The sequence below is a fragment of the Adiantum capillus-veneris genome, chromosome 8, assembly GCF_014529385.1.
Source record: "Adiantum capillus-veneris isolate H3 chromosome 8, ASM1452938v2, whole genome shotgun sequence".
NCBI classification, from domain to species: Eukaryota; Viridiplantae; Streptophyta; class Polypodiopsida; order Polypodiales; family Pteridaceae; genus Adiantum; species Adiantum capillus-veneris.
Genome location: NC_140938.1, coordinates 48,683,664 through 48,706,641, shown reverse-complemented (window position 1 = coordinate 48,706,641; position 22,978 = coordinate 48,683,664). Strand labels below are relative to the sequence as shown.

At 41.2% G+C, this 22,978-nt stretch overlaps 1 protein-coding gene across 2 annotated transcripts; it reads left to right on the top strand.

The window, feature by feature from the left end:
• Positions 1-3,509: 3,509 nt before the first annotated feature.
• LOC147452101 (uncharacterized) lies at positions 3,510-22,739 on the top strand. 2 transcript variants are annotated; one of them, XM_086518881.1, is made up of 3 exons: positions 3,510-3,754; positions 3,889-3,918; positions 4,197-6,426. In XM_086518881.1, exons 1-3 carry the CDS (start codon positions 3,576-3,578, stop codon positions 4,345-4,347), a joined length of 360 nt encoding a protein of 119 aa, XP_086375007.1. In that variant the 5' UTR covers positions 3,510-3,575; the 3' UTR covers positions 4,348-6,426. The 2 variants fall into 2 exon arrangements, with proteins under 2 accessions (XP_086375007.1, XP_086375006.1); XM_086518880.1 differs by lacking the exons at positions 3,889-3,918; positions 4,197-6,426 and adding an exon at positions 22,295-22,739 and having other exon boundaries at positions 3,525-3,754.
• The last annotated feature ends 239 nt before the right edge of the window (positions 22,740-22,978 follow it).

Here is a 22,978-nt window from a genome sequence, read left to right as displayed (position 1 = left end):
GAGATCCCACTACATCTGCTCTTTTTTCATCCCTTTTTTCTGCCTTTTGTTGATCCGGAGTGTCTTCACCTGCTTGTTTCTGGGATGCATTCTTATCCCCGCACCCACCACACATGCTATCAATATTGGGCTTGCATGATGACCCAACTTGGGAGTGTGCTACATAAAAGACAATGTAATAATACTCAATATTAAGTTATGTGAACATTCAAAGAGAAGAATGTTCCACAGAATATTACCAATTCCATCAACATGAGATCCAAAGATGCCTTCCATTGGATCTTTCTCTGCAATTACATGGAGAAAAGAAACAAAATGGTCAAGAAATGAATCTACAATCAGCTTCATATCATAAGGTATAAAAACATCGATTACCTGTACCAACATGCTCATCCATGTTTGCCTCTCTAGGTGCCAGCAACTTCAAAGCATCTTTTAAAGGTTCCTCACATCCACGAAATAGACACTGGCCGGCAGACTTACAGGCAGTTACAAAACAAAGTGGGTGATACGGATGTTGACACCGGAGCATGTAGACACCGGTAACAACAGTCTGCATGATAGACATCCACAAGCAACACAATCACCTAACTGCGCACAGCTATTGTCCGATCCCAAATGAACATGCGGTCTGACAAGAAGGATAGGCATTCTTGACTTGAACAAATTAATAATCGTTTCCACAAATCTAAGATGCCTAGTCGCCACTTCTATTTCCCATAACAAAGTGTCATGCTGATCCTGTAAAGAAATAGCACTGCGTACTTTATAAGACAATATAAGTGTTTGTGCATTACTTTCAAGAGTCTTCATCACGTTATGTGGTACCACTTAAGAGTGTTATATAAACACATTTAAGTGGTCTTTTACCATATAAAATGGTCCCTAACCATTTTTTTCTAATTAGAGTTTAACCACTTTAAGTAATATCAACTACTACTATGTGAATCAATCAAGCTTACATACCTGTAACTGTGCTGCCTCTTCACCTAGGTTATCGAGATTGTGCACTTCAATATCAAGTCCCATATCTTTGAGAGCCTCCTTTTTGATTTGAATCAAGGTCTCAAGCTTTGCCATTGCTTCCTCGTTTGGTACAAGCCCAGCCTTATGCAACTTGAGTTCCTCCATATCCTTGTTCAGTCTCTCTATGATCTTGGCGGCGCCTCGCATCAAAGCAACCTGCTCATCTCTCTTTGTCTTTGATTGATCTAAAGCAATTTTTATTGCTTTGAGACATTGCTACTTCTCTTTTAACTTTTGAGCAGCATTAGCCTTCATGTTAGAAATAGCTGCTACATTAGCCGTTGACTCAGAAAATGTAGTTGAGGAAACATTTGACATTCCAAACGTTCCCATCGAGCCAAAGGCCCGCCTCTTTAGAATTCCTTCTTAGCCTGCCTTGAAAATTGATGTCCACTTGAGTATGTCTGCCAGTCAAAGCCTGTGCCAGTACTGTCAGTGTAATTAGGCAAATTTTTTGCATTAAATTTCCACTCGCTTGCAAGACATGGACCGTTTGTGGACCTCCATTTCTCCAATTTCCTATTTAAAGTTTTTTGTTGGCGTAACATTTTGATAACACCTTCAACATACACATCCCATGCAACTAAACCTTCAGAATCTTCAGTGCCCTTGCACTTCTGCCACGTAAATCCATGTGCAAAATGCACGCCTACCTCGTTGTTTGGGGGAGCTCCCTGATATACTTTGTGGTATAGCAGGAGACATTCTTCATACATTTCAGGCCTCAGCCCCTTTAAATGCATCTTCTCCTTTTGGTGGCGCTTGTAAAGCCATACCCTATACCACTCCTCATCTGAGAAATCATCATCACATAGGAGCTTCAGATCTTGGCCAACCAAGCATATAGCCCATATTCGGTATGAAAATCTTCCTTGGTGAAGCAAGATTTTGTTTGAGTGGGTAAGGCCACTCGTGGTACTGTCCACCTCCCTGTAAAAACATATATGAATGCATGTTAGTATGTAATGAGCCATAATTAAACTTGTTTTATCAACAATAAGAAGTGGTTGAAATGATTTATGCACCATTCTCAGAGGTACTGCAAAATTTTTAAGTGGTGGTGTACCACTAAATGGTTCTCAACCACTTAAAACTGGTTAGGTAACACTAAAAAGTCCTGCTACACCACTATTTGCTAGTGATACATCACCTTTTGGTGTTTCTTCACCACTTTAAAGTGGTGCTCCAACACATAAAAGTGGGTTGAACCACTGTTCAGTTGTGCTACACCGATGTGAATTGTTGTACACAACTTAAAACTGGTGCTACACTCCTAAAAAGTGGTGCTACACCAATAGAATGTGGTATCTCCTTGTAAAGCTTCATCTATTAAAAGCACTTAACCACCACTTTTAGCAAAGATGCAGAACTAAAGATTGCACTTTTGTAAAGCATCACTAAAAAGTGGTTCTACAACACTGAAAGTGGTTGACCATCATTGGGATTATCTCTTTAGCTGTGGACTATGGTATGATAATGTAGGTACAAAATAAGTTTTGTTCTAACTTTTATCCACACATCAATTAAGGGTTGTTTTGCTTTTGACATGTCACCTGATTACTGCATAGCTTTTTGGATCTTGGAAGTCTGTCTTAAATCTACTCTTTTTTGAAACCATATTTATCCAAACATATTCTATTACATCTAGTTCTTGAGGGTGGTGTTGCCATAAATTATATGAAAACCATATACATACAAATATTGGTGTTGATGCTTTAAAACCTGGTATCTGGCATAACCTTAGATTCTGACCGACATATAGATACAACATCAATAGTTAAATGCACTCATGCTTGAACCTGCATGATGCATTCGTATAAGCATGCACACACACTTGATAAAATCTGCATTCATGCTTCAAGCTGCATAATGCTTCAAACTGGATGATGCATTTTTATAAAGCATTCACAAGGGTGATCAATTAGATGTGCACAATGCATATACATTCTAGAAATAAATTATAAACTCACACATGCATAATTAATAGTTACAATCCACGATTATCTTGCCACACTTTTTTTTTTTTTTTTGGCAATACCCTCCCTAATAGAGGGCAAACCATATCACGAGGGGTTGAACCTGGGTCCTTACGCACCCACCCATTCACTTTAACCACTAGGCCAAGCCCCCTTTGGTTATCTTGCCATACACTCAGAGGCAAGCATACATCGCTTCTACATGTGCATGAAGCATGTTAAAACATGGATCACTGCTACCTGGAAATGCTACCTAGAAAATCCAGCCACATTCAAATTCAACCAACATCCGAGATAGAATGCTTCAAGCTACATGATGCCACATACATGTTGTTGCTTGCACACCTACACATACTTTCACCCATTTACGTTTAGAGAAATTTAATCTCGTGAGCAGGGGTATTTTGGGAACAAAGTAATAAAACGAGAAGGAAAGCGTGGCCGGAATGGGGGGTTCCGCCTAGACGGGAGTCGTGGTGGGTAGGTTCACAGGGATATTTTTCGATATAGTTGGAAGAGAGAGATAAAAAAAGAGAGGTGGAGGACATGTGGACATAATAGAGAGGCAGAGCGATGGAATGCGTTAGGGTAATCGCAGAGAGACAGAGAGAGATTGATTTTCGTCTGGTAGATTCAACAAGAGGCACAGCAGTTTTGCCTGTCTCCCTCTCTTTTCTCTCCAGGGAAAACCCCAATGGACCTGTAGCATATCTCTCACTCGCCCTCTTGTTTCTCTGCAGTGCCTGGTTCAGGTGCATCTCTCTCTCTCTCTCTCTCTCTCTCTCTCTCTCTCTAAGATCTGAGCTCTCTGTCTACGTCGCAACCCCGAGTTTGTATCGTTTATTTGCCCAGGTGGGCTGGTGTAAGGCCTCTGGTTTGTGTGCAGGGTACAAGAATGCAAGCGAACGAGGATGTGGTAGGTGGCAAGCGAGGCAACTGGTCCTAGCTGTGGTCACCAAGTCGGGAGGGGGGAGAGAGAGAGAGAGAGAGAGAGAGAGAGAGAGAAAGAGAGAGATTTTCATGGCCTGAGAGCGAAGCTGGAGGGACAGAGGAGACAGTAGGCCACACGAGGAAGAGGGGGATATCCTGTATGGCTTGAGAGAGAGAGAGAGAGAGAGAGAGAGGGAGGGAGGGAGGGAGGGAAGGTGAGTTCTCGCGTCTGCATCACTCGCTCCTCCTGCTGGACCTGTGCAGCTACAAACAGCGAGAGATATCGTCCGCCTTTGTGCCCATGGTGGACCTGGGCAGTATTCATGGTGATGGACAAGGGGAAGGGGGCGCAGAGCATCGTGCAGCCCAACAACTACGCTCGGACTTTTTCCTGTCTCACAACAATCATTTCTAGTGTCAGCGACCTGAGATGGCTGGCGTCTTGTTGCCAGGTTGCATGGCAATCATGAAAACAGACCAGCTCTCTCTCGTCTTTGGAAAGGCAAGCCCGGATGTGGAGTTGGCGCGTCGCTCTCTCTCCCTTTGTACATAGTAGGCCCCAGTTGCAAGCCCCCCATCCTTTCGCTGCAGGAAGCAATGGTGTGGTCGTCAGAAGGATTGAGGCGGAGGAGGTGAAGAAATTGCAGGTGTAGCGATTGCGGAATGGCCATGGCAGGTAGGCTAGATAGTCATCACGATGTTCAAAGAGCACAATGCAGAGGTGGAGAATCCACCAAGCAGGAATGGTCTCCAACTCACTTTGCTTCAAGTTCAAAGATACCTTTGGAATCGAATCATGCAAATTAACTCCATGAAAAGGGGAACGCGCTGTCGTCAAAAGCTTCCATATGCGCAGAGGCAGTTCGAACGTTCGCAGTTTGGAGCGGATTCGATGCAATTCGATGCAGGTAGCAGTTTGGAGCGGATCTTTTTGTGAAGGTTTGTCTGTGAGAGAGAGAGAGAGAGAGAGAGAGAGCTGCATTTGTCCTGACGTTGTGTATGGCCATTGATAATCTCACACATAATTTTGAAGATGACGAACTGCTTGCTGATGGGTGTAGCAGCAAATTGGCTATTTGTCCTCACGAGCGACTCTCTCTCTCTCTCTCTCTCTCTAATTTAGATTTTGTTAGAAACATCCAAGAACCTGTGCCATGACCAAGTTGTGGTGTTGACTAAATACAATCCCCAAGACATTGGCATCGGTGAGAAGACTCACGTTGAGCACATGTGACAGACTTGGACGACAATGGAGATGTTTCACCAGAGTAGCCAGAAGATCAATTTTCCATGGGGGCTAGCTTCTTCATTATGAAGGAAGGAAATTTTGGCAGTTGTCTGTGCCAATTTACTTATAGAGTACCTTATCAATCTAGAAATGAGAAGGAAGTGGCTCAAAGTTATTCAGGCAAAAATTGTTTCACAGCAAGAAATGACATCACAAGGAAAGTGGGGTGACAATTTTATTGCTAGTTTATGTAGCTTGAGTTTGAGACCTTTGTGGTTAAGTTGTCGATGAACCTTTGCAAATGTGAGGCAAAAGGGGGACTAAAGCATACGATGTAGAGAATTGAGTTACTCGAAAGTTGCGTAGGTTTGGATGATTCCATGAGTGTATAGGGGTTGGAGTGTTTTTGCTACACATTGGTGAATGCTCTCTCTCTTGAACACTAGAATAGCTAGCATGAGAATAAATTTGTGAGCTAGCATAGGCACAGGCAAGTGGGCATCATCGACTTTTTAGTTTCCTTCACAACCTGCTCAGGGCATTGGGGAAAGGAAACCAAGGGCATCTCAAGGCTTCTATAGTATGCTCAGTGATCAAGATATTGGTATGGTTTTGTAATGGAGAATCTACTCTATGCTGAACCTTATAAATTGTTGTCCATCTAGAAGAGTTGTCGATGGTTGTTGAGTGAATGTCAAGGGAGGAGGGCGCTTTAGCTACTCAGGGATTTCTTACATGTTGTGATAGTGGCTCATGCCTAGATTCTAGTAATTTAAGCATAACTTTTGCATATGGCATAAAAACTTCATGAAACTTCTTGAGTATCTTGTTAAGAAGTGTCTTAAGACTCTGAGTCATATTTGAGTTAAAAATGCTAAAAATAGAATTTTCACTTTTTTAAAAATAGCCGTTTTTGTGTAAAATTGTAGTTCACTACTTAACTTGGGCGAGTATTAAAGGTTGTCAGTCTTTATGTAAGCAACATAGGAGTCTGATAGGCTCATTACATATCTATTGAGGGATTTTTCAAAGAAGTTTATGAGTGTTTTTTTTTTTTAAAGTTTACTATTGAGTCAATTTTGTAAAATTATGCACATTTTACCAAATTAGTTCTTAGAGATGGCCATGCAAAGACAACTTCGATCCTTCATTTGTTTTATTGACATTTTTTATCAATTCAATTAAACTTGGCCTGTTCACAAGTCCTCATCACTGACCATTAATCAAGTAGGCTTTCAGTAAGCTTGATCTGGATCTTCTTGGCATATTTCTTAGCATGGGAGCGGAGATGCACGACATCCACCTCCTCTAAACCTGCATAGCCTCCAGTCCGTGCCAACAGCACTTCAATCTACATTTGTTACGGGTACCTTAAGCTCTTTCCCATCATCATACTCATGTAACAGTACGAAAAATGAAATAAGACTTATACCTTATCATCGATGTTCTAGCTTAATCATTAGGTAGCTGCCCATCAAAAATCTCTGAACTGTATCTGTCGTATCTTCAAAGCATTCAATTATGGAAATTATGTTTAGTGAACCCCGCCAGACTCAAGTACTCCAGTTAATGATGCACACGGCTTGACCATTAAGCTCTCTTAAGGGAACCTTGTCAAGCTCAAGTATGCCTTACTCTGTCTGCACACGAAATGGCTGTCAAGTCCTTTACCTCAAGTTTTGGTAGCAGAACCAACTCAAAAGATATGAAGATACTTCATCAATTGTCCAAAGAAGTTAGTTGGAAGCCAACTATGTAATCTTATTGAACGCATAACCAAACACTCTTTTGACTTAACATAATCTAGAAAACAAAACCTTGCATCATGCAGCTTGCTACATCAGGCATTTGGTGTCCTTCGTATCTGCAACTTGCACTTTAGTAGCCCCCGAGATCAAATGGGATAATAAGGAATGGCCCATATAGTGGAGTAACATAACATCCACATGAGCATACATTTCCTGTATCAATCAACATCAAGCATTTCTGGTGCAAATATGCTATCCCTGCTTCAAGTAGCACGCAATTACTATGCATACTTGGCAGTATCCATCCATATTGAATCTGCTTACGAACATCCTTAGAATCTCCTGGATGAAACACCATTGAGATCACATAGCATTGATGGGCTCCGCAATATACTAAAGCTTCACCCGAAGCATAGTTCGGTACCCACATCTCATAAACTTTTGGCAACTTAAGCTCGTTACCAAAAAGCATTAAAGAAATCTGGCTCCCTTTTACTGGTAGCCAAGACATCACTAACATAAGCATCAATAGGAATAGCATCCAAATCTAGCCACATCTGGCACATTGTCCAAGCACGTAGAAAACCCTGTGCATTTTATGCAGTATCAAGGATGATTTAACATCATCACCCCCTCTAGCTTCAAAGTCATCATGAAAAACCTTGGGAATCTTTGGACCTGTATCATCAAAGGAATTTTTACATGTTGGAATTTCAGCTTGATCATGGAAAACATCTTCATCATGTAGATCTCCATCCATAACATCCTCGGGAAAATCACCCTTAGAAGTCTCAACATTACTCAACACTGTCGGAGTTATCTCCTCATGCAGCCCATGTACAAGGGTATATGTAAAATCCCTAGCAATAATCTGCTCACAATCAGCATGATCTAAGGAATCTTCATACTCATCCATATCATCATCTGCTTCCTCATTTGCATCCATGTTACTTAGCAATACATCATAGCACTGTAAAGGCTCATTTGGCACCCCCTCTGAAGAGGTACACACATCCGAAAGCTCTTCTATACTGCTATAAACATCTCCTTCAGATCTAGATAAAAATTCATCGATTATAGCATCCTCTTCTATGATAGCAACATCTACCAGCATATTGTTAGTAGCAATCATAGGTTCATTGACATCCTCAGGCTCATCCTGTGCTGGGTCCACAATCTTGGTCACTGCATCAGCTACTGTGTAATAGCTTTCATTATGAAATCATCTGTAGACAGACATGTTATCCTGCTCGGCTATAATGCAAATAGTTTCAATAATATCCTGTAGAGGCTCATCTAAGGTCAACAACTTGCGAACCACTTGCTGTACAGTCTATGTATTCACTGAAACCATTATTAGAGGTAGCGTCCATGCGAGCAATCATTGAAAAAAAAATCATATAAGCCTGTTTCAACATCAAATTCATCGTTTACCTTTTCTTCGTTGCTCAAAATAGCCTCCTCTCGACCTGAATCTGCTACTTTCTGCTCAACATTTTCTTTGCCTTTACTTCTTGCAGAAATATGCTCGCAGAATTCATCGTAGTTGAGGATCTGCATTTGATCCCCTTCACCTTTACTAAAGACAACCTTACTTTGTTCAGTAATCTCCTTTATTTCCCGATCTAGAATCCTTGAGCTTTCGTAAATAAATTCCTTTGCAAAATACTTCCACCGTGTGGGATATGTTTCTGCCAGTTCTTGAACCTGCTTTTTAAAATCCGAGTTTACAACCTCCTCAAAAGCTGCAATCATCCGATCTTCTGGAACATTTCGGCTCTTCCTCTCAACTTCGTAACATGCAATACAACCTTCTGGATAATATCCTTGAAAAATATAATACTGCTCCCGAACAGCATCAAGTGCTAGCTCTACAGCATCATCAATCTGCTTTTTTATCTGCATGGCTTTTGCTTCCTGTAGATACTCCTTAACCAATTCCATCATTTTTAGCAAATCTGTAACTGCCAGATTTTTATCAAATCCATTCAAACTGAAATCATCAATAAATTGCTTCAATTGCTCTGTAATCTCCATCTTTACCTCCCACCTCGGCTCGTTTCACGTCGAGTTCACCAAAGATGTCGGCGGATATGTGTTCGCCACGTGAGCCAGGCAGGCGCCGGGCCTTTGATTGTGGGAGGTGTTAACACTAGAATGGTAACCTAACAGGACATAAAAGTGTCTTTTCAGGGTTTTGGGAAAAAAATCCAAAACCATAGTACATCCACTCATTTTGAAAAATCCTTTCATGAGCTTATAGTTCAATAACTACTACATATGGAAAAAATGAGAAACTTGTAATTTTTCTCATCCCTTGGTCACTACAAGCCTCCAAAGTTGATGAACCAGTGCATTTTTCCCAATACAACAATTTCTTATGGTTGATTGCATATAAATAAGAGTGGAGATTTTTGTAGGACATGAGATAAAATGCCCCGTTAACTTCAATGGGTTGGTGACCAAAACATATTTTTCCCAATACAACAATTTCTTATGGTTGATTGCATATAAATAAGAGTGGAGATTTTTGTAGGACATGAGATAAAATGCCCCGTCAACTTCAATGGGTTGGTGACCAAAACATATCGTTGCTTCTACCTCACTAATTTTTTTTTGGGCAAAAAAAATAGGTACAAAAAAGTTGCATTTTTGCCATTCTACGGACCTCTCATCAAAATTTCTATAGTCACGCTCAATAAAGATACTATATACATGTTTTCTTAGTTGCCTTTGGGCCTCTAGATTCAAAAGGAGACATGGAGCATGTCAAAAGGATAATGGATCTCTTACAATTGGAACCTTGGGGGCAATGATAAAGTGCTAAATACAGCAAACATGAAAAAACTGGGTTTAGCATTATGACCTCTAGAAACCCATAGAAACTACTCAATATCTAGCCAAGTTTGCAGTCTATGATTAGATATGGTTACTACCTACAAAATACACACAATTGGCCTAAGAACTAGCAATATTGAGAAAGTTATACTTGCTACTCTAAAATGTATCGTATTCTTCAGCAATCAAAAAACTCAACCATCATCATATACTATGCTATATAGCATATTAGGTCCCCCAAAACTCAAGGAAGATTAGCTTTATGTTATACATTACACTTACACAATCAAAATTGAATTTGGATATCAAGAAAGCCACCAAAAAAATCATAAAAGTGCTAATTTTGGCCAAAAAAACAAGATTATGCAATTCTTGTAAATTGGTCATAACTTTCAATTTTAACACTTAGCTCTCCCTACAAGCATCAAAACATGTTGAGAATTATAAAGGCCTAACCTCTAGCCATCTAAACCTCACAAACATGAAGTTTAGAGTGGTATAGTTGCCAAAAATTGAAAAAAAGCCAAAAAACAGGACCCGTTTTTTCACACAGTTTAGGTTCAAAAATCTTGTGCAAGAGTAGGGTTAATGGTGAGATCGATACTAAAAAAAAAATGCTAAGTTTTTTTCAGCTCATAAGGCAACTTTGTGGATATATAGCACCTAGAAATTCATTTTCATACTCTTCAAATAATTCAATCAAAATGGTCACTTAACAGGACACAAAAGTGTCCAAGGACATAAAAGTGTCCTGTTACCATTCTAGTGTTAAAGAGAGAGAGAACAAGAGACACTAATAGCTCTGCCAATCACCGCAATCATCAACTAATTGAATATTACTTTGAGTACAACTTAGTCCTTAGCCAAGGCGGGCTGTTAACAACACCGTCACTTGGATCAGCTGCTAACTAGGAGTTTAAGCTCCCGTTTACAGGATTAACCGTGACGTTCACGACACCGGACTTAGCAAAATGCTAATTCAATCTCTAATGGATGACGGTGATGGAAATTTTTCTCATGTCGCTTCATCTGCTTCGATTGCCCCGTGGATTCTACAGTCTTCAATTCAGTTCACCGCCTCAATGATCAATGCTTTAGACCGGCTTAATTGCCATTCTCTAGTTGTAACTTCCTCCTGCTTCTTACCTTGCTTTGTTTTCGATTCGACCAAGCCTTGGCTTGCTCAAGCCTCGACAAGCTCTTCTCAACCTTGATTTCTCTAATCACTTCACCCCTTGCTTCTTGCCTTGCCGAGAACTAGAGAGAGAGAGAGAGAGAGAGAGAGAGAGAGAGAGAGAGAGAGAGAGAGAGAGAAACTTCCCTCCTTTACCTTGACTTGAGTTTCTCCTCAAGCTTCTTACTTGCTTCGACCATCCTCCTTCGTTAAGCTCCCCTTGAGCTCACCTTCCCTTTGCATCCCAATTCTCCTTGGTTGCTCTCCTCGTTTTTCCTTGCTTCGGGGATGAGAGAGAGAGAGAGAGAGAGAGAGAGAGAGAGAGAGAGAGAGAGAGAGAGAGAGAGAGAGAGAGAGAGAGAGAGAGAGAGAGAGAGAGAGAAAGAGAAAGCCTTTCTTTGTTTGCTTCGTTCAAGCTCGAAAGGGAGAAAGAAAAGCTTGCTTGCCTCGAGGAAGAGAGCGAGAGAGATGGAGCTCTTCCCCGCCTTCTCCGCGTTGATAGCCTCCTCTCCTGATTCCCTCGCTTGCCCTCATTGATAGCCCTCCTCCTTCCTCTTCGCAATCACTTTCAATTCTCCTTGTTTCCTTCTCATGCTCCTCCCTTTCCCCTTCGTTCTCACTTGCAATTCTCCTTGTTTCCTTCTCACGCTCCTCCCTTTCCCCTTCGTTCTACCTCTTCTTCTCTTCCTCGTTCTATATATTTGTTGATAGCCCTTCCAATCCCTAAAATAGCCCCCCCCCCCCCCCCCCCCCTTTCTTTCCCCGCTAACCAGTAGCGTCGGCTTCACTGCATAGGAACGCGCGCTGCTGGTGTGCCAATGGATCCCGACCTGCACCAAATGTCGCGAAAGCCGGCCCAAAAAGGAGCGCCTAGGCAGGAAGAGCAGCTCTCGCTTCTTTTTCGTGCTCAACCGAGCTCCTTGTCGCCCAGTGCGAGCTCATTCCCGCCGCTGTTGTCCGCACGCTGCCTCACGCCGCCATGCCTTTCTTTTTTTTCCCTCTTTCACATTCAAAATCCCCTAAAGTGTACGGCCATTCACAACCCATAGTGGGCGGCCACTTAAGTTGGCTTGGGCGGTCATTGGCCCTTGGGCACCACACTTGAGTACCACATTTAGTATACATATTAACCAAGGCACCGAAAGCCCTCCACATTCGAGTAAAATTTTCATGACTCCCTTGCCATCAACATGGCATCTTTTAGTGAGACCTCATAAAGGAATTTATGCTTACATAAGACACCACATTTGGTGTAAACATTGACCAATATATTGCAACACACAACAAATTTCTTCAGTAGCCGATGTCAAGCAATCTCATCATGAGTCTCGTTGTTCGTATCGAGGTCTTGAACAGCAAGAGACAACCCTTTTTTTAAAAACCCACTCAAGCACTTATTGCGCGCTCTGAAGTGCATCACATCCAGCATACATCTCAACCAAAGCATTGCTACCTCGAGCACTTATTCTACTGCATTTGAAACCCTGGCTATAGCTAAAAACTCCAAAATGCCACACCGATCGTGCGGACCGGACTGGTACAGAACCGACCCCCGGTGAATCTTTAACGGCCAATATCTTGGCAACCGTAAATCCGATCACTGATCTGAAAAGACCGACGCGCTCTAGAAATTGAGCACTTTAGCCCGATGCATTCATTTCAATTTTTTCACCTCAGCTATAGTTGCCCAATCCGGTACGGATCTGCAATCGACTTGAACTTCAAACTGCCATAACTTCTTCATCCTAGCCCCTATCGAGGAGCCATAAAGACACGCCGGTAGAGCGCTTCAAGCACTACAGTTTTAGATCATAATATTACATTTGTGCTCACTTCAAGCACAATCATTTTTGGCATCATTAAGGCATTTGTTGGCCCTTTTAAGCCGCATCTGGCAAACATTAATCATTAAACTTGGCCTGTTAACAAGCACTCATCACTGACCATTAATCAAGTAGGCTTTCAATAAGCTTGATCTGCATCTTCTTGGCATATTTCTCAGCATGGGAGCGGAGATGCACGACATCCACCCCCTTTGAACCTGCACAACCTCTAGTCTGTGCCAACAACACTTAAATGTGCATCTGCTATGGGTACCTTAAGCTCTTTCCCATCATCAGACTCATGTAACTATATGAAAAATGAAATAAGGCTTATACCCTATCATCAATGTTCTAGCTTAATCATTAGGTCGCTGCCCATCAAAAATCTCTGAACTGTATCTGTCGTATCTTCAAAGCATCCAATTATGAAAATTCTATTTAGTGAACCCCGCCAGACTCAAGTGCTCCAGTTAATGATGCACACGGATTGACCATTAAGCTCTCTTAAGGGAACCCTATCAAGCTCAAGTATGCCTTACTCTGTCTGCACACAGAATGGCCGTCAAGTCCTTTACCTCAAGTTTTGGTAGCAAAACCAACTCAAAAGATGTGAAGATACTTCATTAATTGTCCAAAGAAGCCAGTTGGAAGCCAACCATAAAATCTTATTGAACGCATAACCAAACACTCTTTTGACTTAACATAATCTAGAAAACAAAACCTTGCATCATGCAGCCTGCTACATCAGGCATCTGGTATCCTCCGTATCTGCAACTTGCACTTTAGTAGCCCCCGGGATCAAATGGGATAATAAGGAATTGCCCAAATACTGGAGCAACATAACATCCACATGAGCATACATTTCCTGTATCAATCAACATCAAGAATTTCTGGTGCAAATATGCTATCCCTGCTTCAAATATCACGCAATTACTATGCATACTTAATAGTATCCATCCATATTGAATCTGCTTACGAACATCCTTAGAATCTCCTGCCCATCAAAAATCTTTGAACTTATCTATCGTATCTTCAAAGCATTCAATTATGGAAATTCTATTTAGTGAACCCCACCAGACTCAAGTGCTCCAGTTAATGATGCACACGGCTTGACCATTAAGCTCTCTTAAGGGAACCCTATCAAGCTCAAGTATGCCTTACTCTGTCTGCACACGGAATGGCTCTCAATTCCTTTACCTCAAGTTCTGGTAGCAGAACCAACTCAAAAGATATGAAGATACTTCATCAAGTGTCCAAAGAAGTCAGTTGGAAGCCAACCATGTAATCTTATTGAACGCATAACCAAACACTCTTTTGACTTAACATAATCTAGAAAACAAAACCTTGCATCATGCAGCCTGCTACATCAAGCTTTTGGTATCCTCCATATCTGCAACCTGCACTTTAGTAGCCCCCGGGATCAAATGGGATAATAAGGAATTGCCCAAATACTGGAGCAACATAACTTCCACATGAGAATACATTTCCTGTATCAATCAACATCAAGCATTTCTGGTGCAAATATGCTATCCCTGCTTTAAATAGCACGCAATTACTATGCATACTTAGCAGTATCCATCCATATTAAATCTGCTTATGAACATCCTTAGAATCTCCTGGATCAAACACCATTGAGATCACATAGCATTGATGGGCTCCGCAATATACTAGAGTTTCACCTGAAGCATAGTACAGCACCCACATCTCATAAACTTTTGGCAACTTAAGCTCGTTACCAAAAAGCATTAAAGAAATCTGGCTTCCTTTTACTGGCAGCCAAGACATCACTAACCTAAGCATCAAAAGGAATAGCGTCCAAATCCAGCCACATATGGCACATTGTCCAAGCAAATGGAAAACCCTGTGCATTTTATGCAGTATCAAGGATGATTTAACATCATCACCCCTTCTAGCTTCAGAGTTATCATGAAAAACCTTGGGAATCTTTGGACCTGTATCATCAAAGGAATTTTTACATGTTGTAATTTCAACTTGATCATGGAAAATAGCTTTATCATGTAGATGTCCATCCATAACATCCTCGGGAAAATCACCCTTAGATGTCTCAACATTACTCAAAACTGTAGGAGTTATCTCCTCATGCAGCCCATGTACAAGCGTATATGTAAAATCCCTAGCAATAATCTGCTCACAATCAGCATGATCTAAGCATTCTTCATACTCATCCATATCATCCTCTGCTTCCTCATCTGCATCCATGTTACTTAGCAATACATCATAGCACTGTAAAGGCTCATTTGGCACCCCCTCTGAAGAGGTACACATCCGAAAGCTCTTCTATACTGCCATAAACATCTCCTTCAGATCTAGATAAAAATTCACCGATTATAGCATCCTCTTCTATGATAGCAACATCTGCCAGCATATTGTTAGTAGAAATCATAGGTTCATTGACATCCTCAAGCTCATCCTGTGCTGGGTCCACAATCTTGGTCACTGCATCAGCTACTGTGTATATAATAGCTTTCATTATGAAATCATCTGTAGGCAGACATGTTATCCTGCTCGGCTATAATGCAAATAGTTTCAATAATATCCTTTAGAGGCTCATCTACTTGATAAACTCCTTGAGAATAACGCATGTCAAGTTCAACAACTTGCGAAACAATTGCTATACAGTCTATGTCTTCACTGAAGCCATTATTAGAGGTAGCGTCCATGCGAGCAATCTTTGGAAAAAATTCATATAAGCCTGTTTCAGCATCAAATTCATCGTTTACCTTTTCTTCGTTGCTGAAAATAAGCTCTTCTCGAACTGAATCTGCTACTTCCAGCTCAACATTTTCTTTGGCTTTACTTCTTGCATAAATATGCTCCTAGAAGTCATCATAGTTGAGGATCTGCATGTGATCCCCTTCACCTTTACTGAAGACAACCTTACTTCGTTCAGTAATCTCCTTTATTTCCCGATCTAGAATCCTTGAGCTTTCATAAATAAATTCCTCTACAAAATACTCCCACCGTGTGTGATATGCTTCTGCCAGTTCTTGAACCTGCTTTTTAAAATCCGAGTTTACAACCTCCTCAAAAGCTGCAATCATCCGATCTTCTGGAACATTTCGGCTCTTCATCTCAGCTTCGTAACATGCAATAAAACCTTCTAGATCATATCCTTGAAAAATATAATACTGCTCCCGAACAGCATCAAGTGCTAGCTGTACAGCATCATCAATATGTTTTTTTATATGCATGGCTTGTGCTTCCTCTAGATACCCCTGAACCAATTCCATCATTTTTAGCAAATCTGTAACTACCAAATTTTTATCAAATCCATTCAAACTGAAATCATCAATAAATTGCTTCAATTGCTCGGTAATCTCCATCTTTACCTCCCGCCCTGCTTCGTTTCACGTCGAGTTCACCAAAGATGTCGGGGGATACGTGTTCGTTACGTGAGCCAGGCAGGCGCCGGGCCTCTGGCTGTGGGAGGTGTTAAAGAGAGAGAACAAGAGACACTAATAGCTCTGCCAATCACCGCAATCATCAACTAATTGAATATTACTTTGAGTACAACTTAGTCCTTAGCCAAGGCGGGCTGTTAACAACACCGTCACTTGGATCAGCTGCTAACTAGGAGTTTAAGCTCCCGTTTACAGGATTAACCGGGCCGTTCACGACACCGGACTTAGAAAAATGCTAATTCAATCTCTAATGGATGACGGTGATGGAAATTTTTCTCATGTCGCTTCATCTGCTTCGATTGCCCCATGGATTCCACAGTCTTCAATTCAGTTCACCGCCTGAATGATCAATGCTTTAGACTGGCTTAATTGCCATTCTCTAGTTGTAACTTCCTCCTGCTTCTTACCTTGCTTTGTTTTTGATTCGACCAAGCCTTGGCTTGCTCAAGCCTTGACAAGCTCTTCTCGACCTTGATTTTCTCTAATCACTTCACCCCTTGCTTCTTGATTTGACGAGAACTAGAGAGAGAGAGAGAGAGAGAGAGAGAGAGAGAGAGAGAGAGAGAGGGAGAGAGAGAGAAATTTCCCTCCTTGACCTCGACTCGAGTTTTTCCTCAAGCTTCTTACTTGCTTCGACCATCCTCCTTCGTTAAGCTCCCCTTGAGCTCACCTTCCCTTTGCATCCCAATTCTCCTTGGTTGCTCTCCTCGTTTTTGCTTGCTTCGGGGATGAGAGCGAGCGAGAGAGAGCGAGAGAGCGAAAGAGAAAACCTTGCTTTGTTTGCTTCGTTCAAGCTTGAAAGGGAGAAAGAAAAGCTTGCTTGACTTGAGGACGAGAGTGAGAGATATGGAGCTCTTCCCCGCCTTCTCCGCGTTGTTAGCCACCTCTTCTGATGCCCTCTCTTGCCCTCATTGATAGCCCTCCTCCTTCCTCTTCGCAATCACTTGCAATTCTCCTTGTTTCCTTCTCACGCTCCTCCCTTTCCCGTTCGTTCTCACTTGCAATTCTCTTTGTTTCCTTCTCACACTCCTCCCTTTCCCCTTCGTTCTACCTCTCCTTCTCTTCCTCGTTCTATGTATTTGTTGATAGCCCTTCCAATCCCTAAAATAGAACCCCCCTTTCTTTTCCCCTAAGCAGTAGCGTCGGCATCACCGCGTAGGAACGTGCGCTGCTGATGTGCCAATGGATCTCGACCTGCACAAACTGCCATAACTTCTTCATCGTAGCTCCTCTCGACGAGCCATAAAGACAGGCCGGTAGAGCGCTTTAAGAACTACAGTTTTAGATCATAATATTTCATTTGTGCTCACTTCAAGCATAGTCATTTTGGCATCATTAAGGCATCTTCTTGTGATTTTAAGCCGCATCTGGCATACATTAATTATTAAACTTGGCTTGTTAACAAGACCTCATCACTGACCATTAAACAAGTAGGCTTTCAATAAGCTTGATCTGCATCTTCTTGGCATATTTCTTAGCATGGGAGCGTTGATGCCCGAAAGAATATTCACTATTTTCAATGCAAAGAGCTTATTTCATGCCTTGAGTTCATTACTACTTCATCCAATGATTGGAAGACTAAGGTCAAAGCCACTCTGCACCCCATTTGATATAGTGGCATGGTCCATTTATCCTAGCCACATCACCAAGACACTCTTGCCAAACACGATGCTCCAAGAAGTTTGAATGCTACCTCATTATCCTCATTCCATGTAAGCTTTTGTGGACACAAAGTTATCAATTGCAAGACGGTGAGTTTTTATGGCATCTCTACTGCAACAACTATCTTATGATCTACTGAACATTTGATTGAATCCAATTTGTATGTATGCTTACTTGTGCGGATGAGAGTGGGTGATCCTTCAATGTATGCTTCTATGGATGTCAAGAGGAAAAGTGATCAATTTTAGCATAGCTCTCTCATGATCAACAGGCTTGCACACAATTTTTGGTTTGATGAAGATCAAGGCCCCTCTTGAGGTCAATTGCATTTGATAGGGCTACTACATTTCTTGCCAAGGAGCCTCCATGGACCCTTTCTCTTGAGTTGGACCTTGCCCACATTCTCTCACTTGATGTATAAGATCAGAGGGAGCTGGGAACTATTTGCTCCACCCAGCCTACCTCGACCCACCCCTTTGGAGGCTCGGGTACCCTTGGCCTTACATTACTTCCCCCTTGGAGAAGTGTTTTTTTCCTCAAAAACAAAAGTGGATATTTCTTCGTAAGAACATTAATGTTTTTCCAAGTGGAAGCTTCTGCAAGTCGATATTTCCACTTAACAAATTCTTGCCAACAAACATGATGACAAGTTTATGAATCATGTACATGCAAGTGTTTACCCCGCATTCTAGGTATTTTTTCGTTGCATGGCATTTCTCAAAAGCGTAGCACCTAGAAAATTTGTTGGTCAATTCACCATATGAAGGGGGGCCATGATAAACTTTGGAGAATAGAAATCTGTAGTCTTCCACCAGATGTGGTTGCAGATGGTTTAAATAGATCTTGTTGCTCTTTGGTACTTGTACTTGAAAACAATTAACCAATGCTCAGGTGATAAAGGCTCGTTCTAACATGACTCCATTGCACAAGAAAAATTCAGCTTCATCACTGCCATCGATTGTCCACCATTCTACCTTAGTCTTCATCTTTCAACTTCAATGTTTTGTCATTTTTTATGTAGTATCTTGGCTTTCTCATGATCTTTATTGGATAGAAATGCAACTAAATAAAAAAGAAAGTGTTGCTAATCCTCCTCCCTTGAAGGAAAATTTCTTTTTGATTTATCTCATGATCTTTATTGGATAGAAATGCAACTAAATAAAAAGAAATTGTTGCTAATCCTCCTCCCTTGAAGGAAAATTTCTTTTTGATTTATCTGTTGTATTTACTCCTTATAAGCACACATAAAGCTATCCTTAAGCATGATAGATGTAGAGACATATGTTGCTTTGAGTGTGGAAACCAAATTTGTGCACAAATAATATAGTTCATGAAGTATGCAAGGTTGGTGCACAACGCTATAAAGGCAAATAACAATGATGCTCCTCTATTGGGAAGAGTTTTTCCTATCTATGTGTAGAGTATCCTTGTTGTGGATGGCGTTTGTCTTGCGATGAGAAGAGGCTCTTGGCTGAGGGCCTTCAGATTTGTGGCACAAGAACAAGCTCTAAGTGCCTTTAGAGAAAAATGATAATTTAAAGTGGGAATCACCTCTTAGTAGGCTTTGCACTTAGTGCAAAGCCTATTAAGAACATGCTCTAAGTGCCCTTAGAGAAAAATGATAATAATTGGGAATCACCTCTTAATAGGCTTTGCACTTAATACTATGGTGTTGGCACTTGGTGCAATGGGTAAGGCCCCCAAAGGGCAACAAGGCTCTTGGTTGGTATCGTGTGGAAAGGCTGCTAGGCCACGACAAACAGATAGTGATGACCACAGATTGACCACTTGCAAGCATGCAGGCATCGATGAGGCATGAAGTAGCTAGGGCAATGAAAGCGGATAGGGCAGGAAGCATATAATGGAGTGCATCAAAATTATGTTTGAATGGAGAGAAAGTACATCTATGCCTAAGAGAGGCTTTATAGTGCTAATGGAAGTGCCTTTTAAAAAATCAACTATCCCTAATGCTAATCAAGCATCCAATCAGTTAGTGAGTAGTGGCCCAAGGGGTCAAAATCTCAAGAACATGATCAAGCTGCTAATGGAGTACTTAACTAGATATAGGAGAGTAAGAGAGAGGGATTAAGGATCTAATTAGCAAGATTAGAAATATTAATCCCATTGTGGGCTCTGATACCAATTGTAGAGTTTAGGGGGGATAAATTAGAGAGTCATTCATATGTTAACATGCTAGTGATAACTTAATTACACGATTAGAGAAAGGAGTAGAGTGTAATCACAAAATTGATAAGTAGATTGAATAAAAGTGAGTAAAAAGAGGCTCATTATATAGAGATAGTGTAGGAATCTCATTTGGCTTCATAAATGACATCATACAGAAGCTCCAAATTAACCCAATGCACTTGAGAACTCGTGGGTGACCTTTTAAGACACTTTAGGGACCTCTTAATTATCTCTAGGTGACTCCACACCCTCTAGTAATGGCCCCCATAGGTACCCACACGCCTAATATACCTTCTCCACATGCTACCACATGGTTCTATGCCACTTATACATCCCACTAGACAAGAGATGTTACACACAAACATAGGCTAAAGCCCATAACCCTCACAAATACACCTATCATGCATTTTTGCAAGTTGAGATTGAAAATCCACCAATCCCTTAAGAAATACACGAATATGTTTCCATTATTTTGACATAGAGCTCGAAAGATCAACCACCTACTACTGAACATGTGTCCTTGTAAGGTTGAGAGCAACCAACATATGTTGTTGTTGGGGTAACCATGAACATATCTCAAAGGATCAAATCTATTCTCTTAACCCAAAAGATATCATAGTAGAAACATAGCCCATGAAATCCCTTGCCATCTCAAAAAAAAATAAAAATGTGCATGTAGCAATTTTAGATGTGTAGTATGTCGTCGCGATTTTGCAAGCAGATCGATGAGAGGGAATCAAAGAAGATCCTTCGCAGTTTGGAAAAGAGACATGCAGCCGGCAAGTCTAGGAGGCAGGGGAGGAGGATAGGTGGCAGAGACGGCGGGCGAATCATGGTAGAGTATTAGTAGAGGGGTTTTGTTATCTATCAACCTTCGATGGATTGATTTGGTGCGGGAAACAAACCGAGCTGGTGGCACGCGCAAATGGAAGCAACGTGCTCAGAGGTCTGTGTGTGTGTGTGTGTATGTGTGTTTATGTTATGTTGCATGTCTCACATGTGTGTGCTACATTCTAGAATTCAAGCAAACACCTGAATGTCAGAGGCTTGTTGTTGTGTCAATGTGTATTATGTAGTATATTGCATGCTTCATTTGATTATGTGATGAACGCCTGACTTAAGTAGTGTGCCTAGTGAGGTGGCTATAGGAAGGTGAGTGTGGTCATACAGTAAATATGGTGCGGCCGAAAGCAGAGGCACACTTGAATGGCAATCTGAATGAAGGGCATGCATTGAAGAAAAGAAAGGAAAGAAAGAAGAAGCTGCTTGCCGATAGGATGAAGGTGATGGAAGTGAGTATTACAATCTCTCTTGGCAGGCAGGATATTGATACAAAGCTTTTGGAATGCATGGGTGCATTCATGGAACATGAAAGGTTGGCTGGAATTTTGTTTGCTGAGAGGGATGGAACCTCATTCCATCTACACTTGCAAATGGTTTCTCGTCTATGGGTTACGTCATTAATAACGGTCAATAGGAAAATAAAAGTGTATTTTGGGATGGGATACGGTAGTTCTCGTAGGTGGAACAATATTGTGTCGTGCCTTGAAACAACTCAACTTGCACACTTTCCAAGGTAGAGCAAGGGAAGCCACACTTTCAAAAAGTCAAACATAACATTTCATTCAACGATGCTAGCAAGGGGATTGAGTTGTATGCATTGTAGCTGATGAATTGAAAAGTAGACTTTGTCTGACACCGATTAATCTTTGATAGAGCCTAATGTTCTGGAAGTTCAAACTGACGCATCCATTTGCAAATGAATTTCTTTTGACTTTGCATGAAATGATCAAAACCGGGAAGTATTCCAACGATGGTGACATATCAAGATGTTGTTAGCATATTTGTGAGTGACAATATCTATGCGAGTTGTCAGCCAAGATCTAACTGGCTCCTCTCGCGGTGGCAAGAAATAGAAACGGTAAGTTGTGAGGTGATTCAAAAAGTATGTTCTGAAGTGGTGCAAGTGTTGGTGTGTTTGTTGACGATTGTGCTTTGATATTCTTTCCACCATAGGGAAAATTTCACAGATGATCAGCAACGAATTAGGAACATTGACTGCACTGAGAGTTGTGTCAGATCGTGAGTCAAGAAAGCGGAAATCTTGACAATGTCGATCAATCTAGTCATGATAATAACGAGCTAGCTGACTACTTGCTGCTGGTGAATCGCAATGGAAGAATTGTTGTGCCTTAATCAACTCTGTATTGTTTTTAGGTGTTATTTGTTGTATTTGAACATGCATAAAATCAAAGTAATACGTGGTTTTCATTATTGCAGGTTCGCGATGAAGCAGGAAAACCAGTCAGAGAGTATCACAAAATCACAAGCGGACGAGCTGTTGGATAATATTGACAACCCTCAACTTCAAAGGCTCGAAGGGGGAATGCAGAAGACGAAGATAGCTCCAGCAGGCGGAAACTATTTCCTGGAAGCCGAATAGTGGATTGGTCACATAGCAGCAATTACCACGGTAGTTACTACAGTAAATTCTAGAGTCTATAAATAGACCCATTACTTTGTAATCAGGCTGCTTGTCTTTTGACTTCTTACTCCTTAGTTTTCTTGTTTAGCCTCCTAAGAAGTTCCTGAGCTACAATCTCTACGCCTGTAACTCCACTTTGTAATCATAACTATTGTAGTCAATTGAGCTTCAGTCTGATATACCTTGTACTGATTATTCATGAACTATGAATCTGATTCTAAACTCTAAACACTTTTCCACTAGTCATCCAGTCTATTTCTCATTCCAGTATACTATTTCAATTCAGTTAACTATTTCAGTCCAGTTTTCACCTTCTATCCCAGTTTCTCTGAATGAACTCACGACTTACCAGTAGCTGTAAGTTCTAACACTAGAATCAGCTATCTGAAAGAGATCAGCTCCAATTCCATTTTGGCGATCACGGTGGTTAGAGCTATTTTCCCATTGACTAGAAACCTCTTCTCCTAGTTAGAATTTTC